At 39.3% G+C, this 8,605-nt stretch overlaps 1 protein-coding gene across 1 annotated transcript; it reads left to right on the top strand.

The window, feature by feature from the left end:
* Positions 1-3,379: 3,379 nt before the first annotated feature.
* On the top strand, positions 3,380-7,144 carry LOC118699632 (cryptic protein-like). Its single transcript, XM_036403730.1, has 6 exons — positions 3,380-3,492; positions 3,659-3,708; positions 3,826-4,002; positions 4,870-4,984; positions 5,094-5,203; positions 7,020-7,144. The coding sequence occupies exons 1-6, from the start codon at positions 3,380-3,382 to the stop codon at positions 7,142-7,144; spliced, it is 690 nt and encodes a 229-aa protein (XP_036259623.1).
* The last annotated feature ends 1,461 nt before the right edge of the window (positions 7,145-8,605 follow it).

Below are 8,605 nucleotides of genomic sequence, written 5' to 3'. Positions count from 1 at the left end.
TAATGCACTAGCAAATAAACCCTAGAATAAATGTAACTACAGCTCTTCTTTTTAAAGTCAAAATACTAGCCCCATTATACAGTTAGAGAACTCAAATGAAAACAAGAGTTGTTCAAATTGTATTTTCCAAAAGTAAACATTTTCAAGTGTGGATAATACATACATGTTTTCTGAATACATGCAAAAATTACATCTCTTCTATATGTGTGAAACATTTTATAGTCCTAATTCAGAACAGTATCTGTTGTTATGACAGTACTTTAAAATATGATATGTTTTAAGCAAACATCTAAACTTTTACATGTTTAGAAGTTCTTGTCAATCACAGCAGGCAGGGGCAGGCAGCATAATGGTGAGAGTAATCTGTCTCTTCAAAGCTGCTGCTATTTAAGATAGGAAAACCAAAATCCCTTCTTAAATTAACATGTTGTGATTTCATCATAACATGCTTTCTGTGAAACATCTTACCCACAAATGTTAGGATAAAAGTTCTGGTGCTGATTTAGCTGAATTGCACACAAATGTACATCACAGACTCTCAATTCTAAAAGCCATGGTGCTTCAATACAAGTCTGGAACAAGAATATAGCTTCATCTAAATCTGTTTAAGTTAGTAACATAAAGCACACCTTGAAACAAGATGCCATGAAGCCAAAAGGTTAGTCTGTATCTACAAGAAAATGGTTGAGCTTAGAAAAATTGGAGCCAATTATTGCAGCAGCACGGGGAATGCCTTATCCCCTAAGACAGGTGTAGCCCTGCAGAGCACTCCTTGCAGGCATCCCCTGAGGAAAGAGCCATTTTAAATCTTCAGCAATGCTCTTCTGTCCTGTTGTTGAAGACCAGCGTACCCCCAGGAGACAGGAAAGATCATGTGATCATAGAATCATAGAATGTGCTGGGGCTGGAAGGCACCCCCAAAGATCAGTAAGTTCCAACATCCCTGTCATAGTCAAAGATACCTTTCACTAGACCAGTTTGCTAAGGGCATCATCCAGCCTATCCTTGAGCACCACCAGGGATAGGTAATCCACAACTTCTCTGGGCAATCTGCACCAGGGCCTCCACACCTTCACAGTAAAGAATATCTTCCTAATAGCTACTCTAAACCTGCCCCTTTTCAGTTTAAAACCATTATCCTTTGTCCTGCCACTATCTCACCATATAAAAAGGTCCTCACTCGCCTTTTTTCAAGTTCCCTTAAGGTACTGGAAGATCATAATGAGGGCTTTTCAGAGCCTTCTCCAGGCAGAACTGCCCCAAATCTCTCCACCTCTCTTCACAGGAGAGGTGCTCCATCCCTCGGTACACCTCTTGGCTTCCTCTGGACCTACTCTAACAGGTCCATATCCCTCTTGTGCTGGGGACCCCAGAGTTGGATGCAGTGTTCCAGGTGGGGTCTCAGCAGGGCAGAGCAGAGGAACAGAATCCCCTCCTTCAACCTGTAGTGCATACATTTGATGCAGCCCAGGACGTTTTTGGCTTTCTGATATGCAAGCACTTGATGTTGGATCATATCCAGCTTTTATCTTCTAGAATATCCAACCCCACAAGTATGCTCTCAGTAAGTTCTTCTCCTCATTTGTTGTCAGGTCTGGGATTGCCCCAGCTCACGTGCAGCACTTTGCAGTTGGACTTGTTGAACTTCATAGGCCCAACTCTCAAGCTTGTCCAGGTCCCTTTGGATGGCATCCCACCCTTCTGTTGTGTCAACTGCACTGCTCAGATTTGTGTCATTTTCAAACTTGCTGAGATTGCACTTGATCCCACTGTCTGTGTCATTGAGGAAAACATTGCAGAGCAGTGTTCTCAAAAGAGAGCCTGAGGACATCACTCATCACCAGCCTCCACCTCAACACAGAGGCACTGACCACAACTCCCTGGCTACAGCCAGCCAGCCAGCCAACTCTTTATCCATTGAACTGTCCATCCATCAAATCCAGGCATCTCCAATTTGGAGATAAAGAGCTTCTGAATAGCTTGTAGCTCTTGATTGCAGTGTTCCAGTTGTATGACTTTCCCCAGTGTTTCCATGATAGCAATTACAGCACAGTTTTCTAATTTCACAATAGTTTCCAACTTCTCTTGCTTGTTACCCATGCAGTGTGCAGCTGTGTAAGAGAACATGTCTTAAAAACACTCTCCATCTGCTTTAGTGCCTCTTTAGTGCCAAGAGGGTTAACTTTAATTAGGGCAGCTATCTTTGTAAATCAAGCCAGTCTTTGTACCAAATTGGATGAGAAGTTATCACAGCTTCCAAACCATTCATTCAGATGGGGCAAAACTGACAAGTGAGAGCCACAGGGACTTGCAAACAAGGGATGATGTCTTTAGTCAGTGCAGCCATTTCTTCAGTGAGGTCTGACCCATACTTCTGATGTGATCTTGGATCTAGCCAAGGTGAAACTTGTACTACCTTGGTTTGCAGTGACACGGTGAAAACATCCCTCTTCTAATGCCCCTCCAAAACAAAACAAGTTGTATTGCTTCAGTTTCCTGCCACAACTTAAGCAAAGGCCATGTGCACTTGGTAGTACAAAATGTGGAAATGTGATGAGAACAGCCTGCCCAGAGCTGTTTTCTTAGCACTCCCAGCTGCAGGTCTTTTTGCTCACTATACTGAGCCATGGCAAAGCCATGTGAGTGGTTCTAGCCCATTTCAGTACACACAGTAAATTATATCTAGGTATGTGCTGCTACTGCATAAACTCAGAGTAGGAATACCCACTAACAGGCCTGATTTTACTAACAGTAAAAATTTTCAGAAAATGTTTCAAATGGTTATTAACAGCTCTGGTGAGACAACAATCCTCCCCCAAGGACCTAATACTGCTTTTTCTAGTATATTTAGTAGAAATCTCAAAAGCATGTTTTAAGGATCTCTGCTGCAAAGTAGTACAATCTTATAAAGCAGATCCCTGGTGGAAAACCCTGGCAGAGACAAGGCATGTAGGTAGAGCTGAGGCTTTTTAACCTTCCTCATATATACCTACTCCCGTTTATGATATACCTGTTGTAGTTCTGGTTAATGTTTATTTGATTGTTTTTCCTATGCACTACATAGTGGTACAAAGTTTTCTGTCTTGAGAAATACACTGGGCCTGAGATCTTCCAGCCTTGGGCTTTTGGCTGTGCTCCTGGGCTCTTAAGTCTCCCCCCAGCAGTAGGTGTCCCCACCTTGCTCCACCCTTCAGCAGCGCATGTAAATCGGGGGCTGGCCAGGGAGTCCCAGCCCCGAGGGATGTTCCCGGCGCCCGGGCAGGGCTCAGCCAGCGGTACGGCTGGAGATTAAGCCTTACTGCAAGCTGGACAGCGGGAGGGAAATTTCGCCAGTCCCGCTTTCCCTGTCCATCGGTGTCTGCGGTGTGAGGACTGCTGCATGCAACAGCCTGAAGTAGAGGGCTCTGGACATCTTCCTTCTGCTCAAGCTCTCCCGGAGGACCTCACGGCTATTTCTGGCTGCAGGAAAATGTACTGGGGAAATCATGTTAGGTAAGTTTGCTTGAGATGTTGGGGGCCCTCTCTAGCCAGAGATGCTCATTCCTTTTAAAAGTTCACACACTCACCATTCGTTTTAGTGTTTTGTGTCTTATTAGCACAAATTTACTTATCGTTTGATCTTTTTTTTTTTTTCCCTTCTTTTTTTATTTTTTTACAGAATTCTTTTCACTGTGACTCTGGTCTGGCAGGCTGTTCATTTAGAAAAAAGTAAGTGAACTTCACATTTCTCCCCGCTATGCTGTGTTTTTCTTCTACATTTACATACAGTACGCATTTCTTCATCACAAACTACCTTTCCCTTACATATTTGCACTTCTTGTCTAGGCCCTGTAAAAGAAGAACGGAAAGAAGTTGTGAAAGGTCTCAATGCTACAGCACAAAAGCAGCAGCCCAAGTACGAAGGGACATTTACAAACGCGCTCAGTGATATGAATCAGAGTTACGAAAGTAGAAAGCAACAGAGTTCCAGGTCTTTAGTACCTTTCACTGGAATTACAGAGAGTAAGTAACATTATTTTTGTAAACAATGACATAAAATTATTTTTAAAAATTTTAATATAGTATTGCTTTAACTGTTGTCCTGGAAGATTCCAGCCTGTTGGTTTTCTGTGACCACCCACTTCAATTATACCCATGGCCACTTAGTAAGTGGTGGTAAAAATTTAAGGTAGAACTGAAGATCTCTCACTTGCAAAATTGTTAAGGAAAAACAAAGAAGAATACTAAGAATGAAGAAGTGCTTGGCACTTCGTGTTTAGAAGAGCATCTGTAGAATTTTGTAACATTCTGTTCATTTTTTAGAATTCACGATATTTAATGGCCATAAAAATGTTAATTTTATAAAGAAGGTTTGAGCTACCTGAAAGCAACAGTCCTAAGAGGAAAAAAAAATATATTCTGTTTCCTCCCATATATAAAGTTTTAGATTGGTGCTCAACCCCGGGACTCTGAGAAAGGCTTAAGGGAGCATTTCCTCCACCTCAAAACCAATTAACTTCCCAGTTTTTATTCAAAAATAAGTATCACTTCCCAATAAAAATGCCTCATATCTTAGTGTGATTGAAACCTGCATCTGTCAAAGTGAAATATTTCACTTGAACACATCCTGCTGCTACAGGATTTGCCAGGCGTTGCTTCTTCACTGTCCTGTAATCCCTAGTAGCTTGTTTCTAATCCTTAACTAAACAAACTGGGTTTAGTTGAACAAACACTCCTAACAGGCATATAATTTTATTGTCTCTGAAGACAATAAAACTAGATATCCTTAAGAGACTTTGGGAACTGGAGAGACCTGAGAGAACAAGTGAGGAAAAGGTGAGGTTCAGAGCCCCTGAGATGCTTGTTAACCTCTGTAATATTGTCTTGCAGGTAAAAAACTGAACAGACGCTGCTGCCAGAATGGAGGGACTTGTATCCTGGGGACCTTCTGTGCCTGTCTGAAGCACTTCACCGGCAGATACTGTGAATATGATGAGCGGCTAGGGTAAAAAAAAAAACAGTCCAAAATCAGAGGAGATGAGTGTGGTGCTCTGAAGGGTTGTTTTCTGTGGTGGGGTCAGGGATGTACCAAATGTCTCCGTTGTCGTTGGCAGAAACTGCGGCAGCATTCCCCACGGCATCTGGGTGCTGAAGGACTGCTGGCTTTGTCGGTGTGGCTATGGTACACTGCACTGTCTCTCAGAAATAAGGCAGAGTAACTGCGGTAAGAAATGGCATTAAATCCAACATTTTAAATTCCTGGTTGACAGAATTGCCTTCTGCAGTGGTGGGGTACTTGGAGGATACAGTATGTGCACTAGTTGGACTTCTACAGTGCGTTGCTTTGCTTTAGAGAAGGAATTAGTGAGACAGTAAAAAGCACTGTTCTTTGACTATATAGTACAGCACAAAAGACACTTTCAGATATTCATAATTATGTACAGTAGGAAACTTCTCACCGTTCTAATTGAAGATTACAGAGGTTAAACACTTCTCTGTTCTGCAAAACCTGTACGTCTATGACTTCCACTTAACCAGGACAATTTTAGTCTAGACAACTAGACTAAATCCAAGCGCAAAACATGTTTCTAAGGCAAAGAGAAAAAACAGTAGTGTATACTGGTGTGGAGGAAGTAGAAACTGGGATTTCACTAGAGAAAAAAGTTGTGTCTACTAAATACACAGAATCATCAATCATCATCCTTAAATGACTCAAAACTAATCTGAATATTTTTTCTGTATCTCAATCTTCTGAATATTCTTGTATGAGTTTTAAGTCTGAACACACGCTTCACTAAAAAATGTGCAACCATTATTCTGATCAGTGTAAAGTAGCCCCACCTAGTCTCCTAAAAAGCATTCTATCATTTTAAATGAAGTCTTGTTACATCAGCCTGTGAAATTCCCTGAATAAATGGTTGAATATTTTTAAAAACAGTCTATCAACTAGCATAAGGATTTAAAGAATTGCTATACTGGTATTATTTTCCATGGAGAACTGACTGATCCAGACTGTTCTCAATACTCTTGAGATCACTAATAAGGATTTAACAATATTTTCTCTTCTGTGGAAAATCAATGCAAAATATTCTTGCCCTTTCCACCCATAATATCTCAATCATATCTTGCACTTTCCTTCAGTTGTGCCAACATCACTCCTTAGCAGGGTAAGAAAACAACAGACCTAAAGAGTTTCAAGACTCATTTGCACCCCAAGCAGTCTCTTGTTTCCTGACCAGATTCCTACCTGAGTATCAATGCCTTGAAGCTGGGACTTCTGAGTTGTAGCACCAACTCAGATGTAAATCAAAACATTAAAAAGGTGACATTCCTACCTTTGTAACCCTAGACAGAAAAAAAAAAACAACAACAAAAAAAAAAAACCACCAGAACAGCTTTTTCCTTGAAGTCTTCTGTATTGAGCAGTTATATGTATCATACAACATGCTTATTAAACTTTTTACATGTTTAGCATTGAATCAGCCCTATTGCTCCTCATTACTGGAGCAAAAGACATAATGGGTCTCCCTATGCTCTGAAAAAGCAGTCAGCTACTTGCTGTTCTTAAACTCAGTTTAAGAAGGACAATAAAGGTCTCAGTTGAGAATCCTCTGAGCAGGGACTCCGTGGCTTTCACATACAAGAGGGTATGGCTCCTCTGCTTTTGCTAAAAGCTAAGTCCCTTGTTAGTCCCTTGTTAAAGGAAGGGTTAAAAGCCGACATTCAGGCTTGGGTGCTTACCTCTTGTGAAGTTCTTCCTCTTGCTTTTGCTTGGTATTTACTTTTGATTATTCTGAGATTAATGCCTGCAAGAGCTGATAAGTGCTATCAGTTGCTCCTCAAACGATCATTGATGGGACATCTATTTACATCTCTCCCCTGAGAATAGTCCCTTTGATTGGCTTTAACAGCTGATACCTTTAACTTAAGTACCTGTGAGATGTCAGAGAACTTTTCAAGTATGTTGAAAAACCTTATGTTTTCAAATTTACATACTTACTCATTAACCATTTTATTTTCTTGATTTTATTTCTTTTAAGAACTGACATCGGAAACAGAGGAAATTATCAGACTGTATTCTAATGGTTTAAGATTACAGCAAACAGTGTTTTCAGTCACTTGCCTGCTCGCCATCCTCTGGAGTTCTGCTAGCTGGCAGCTGTGAAACTGGACAAGGGGAAATACTCAGGGTTGATGGAACCCTCACCATGAATCATACATTTCTTCTATGAGCTACAGAAGACTCTTCTACCTGCATGTTGGAGGCAGATTAAGATGTATTAGTTAATGCTGAAATACCTGGATTATTATAAATTGAGATTATATGAATATGAAGTATTTATTATTATATTATTATATTAATACTGCTATCAATGTCTGATTCTAACGATTCTTTATTTTCAAAATACTGCTCTTCCAGTGGAAGCAACCCCCCCCAATATTCTATGCCTGAAGTATTGTAAGTTATAGTAATTTCTTTGGTACACAGTACAACTCTTATAACAAATAAAACTTATTTCATTTCTGAAAACTTTTTGTTTAATTTTATTTAAACTTGAAAATTCTTATCTACCATTTGTTATTATATTTTATCTTGTAAGAAAAGCACAGGGTAGAATGAGCAAACAGTAATTTGACACCATAAGGAGGGGTTTAAGAGTAGATATCTTTCAAGCTCTAACATAAAGAATTGTAAAAGTTACATAGCCTTTCTTCTTCCTCTTTCTTTCTTCTTCTTATTTATTACAGTAAAATTGAATATATGCATAATCTGCATGGAAGGAATTGTATGTCTATTAAGAACACATAAGTGATGGTTATTTTTCTTTTGGGGGTTTACCTTATATCCTAGAAATATGAATGTCTCCTTTTTTAAAGTGACAGCAAAGGGCAACTTTGTGTAACTTTTTCTACAGCAATAACCAATTATATATTGATTTATATATCATTTAAAAATTAGTATATCTAGGCTGTATAATACAAAATGTTTGTAAGTGCACTTTAATGCAAGTTTACGAAGCAGGAACAGGTTTGTTTAGAAAAAAAAATGCAAAGACAAACCTAAAATGTATCTTCATACTTTTGGAGTGGAGGTACCACATTAAAACAATCAGATTCATAATTTCATTGACTAAAAAGACACTACTGATAAAGAAAATTCTTAATGTCTTTTAAAAATTCAATATATTTAATCCTTAAAATTTTAATCATTTCTTATTTATTTGGTGCTGCTAATCGAGACAATCCAGTTCTTAAGGAGAAAAGGATGCAATACCAACAAATGACATAATGTAGTGCCTGCCTTTAAATATATGACTACCCAGAATCAGACTTTTATAGAGAGTCATTGTGTAACAACATATTTATGTTCAATACTGTAAGTATTCAGACTACTCCTTCCCAACTCCAGACTTGTGCTAAGAGACAAGGCTTCTCACACTCCACATAAAATACAATAAACTAGAAATGGTCCTTTTGCCATTATTTCACACAAATTGGTCTGTACCCATCAGCCTGTGTTTCCACCGACCATCTTAGGATATAAATATATATCAAAGAGAACAGCTGGAGGAAAATAGCCGTGCCTTTATTTAACAGATGCTGAAATTTCAGGAATGCCATTGTG

Source organism: Molothrus ater, chromosome Z (genome assembly GCF_012460135.2).
Source record: "Molothrus ater isolate BHLD 08-10-18 breed brown headed cowbird chromosome Z, BPBGC_Mater_1.1, whole genome shotgun sequence".
NCBI lineage: Eukaryota > Metazoa > Chordata > Aves > Passeriformes > Icteridae > Molothrus > Molothrus ater.
Note: the sequence above shows the minus strand (reverse complement) of the source record. Positions and strands in the feature narration are given on the sequence as shown.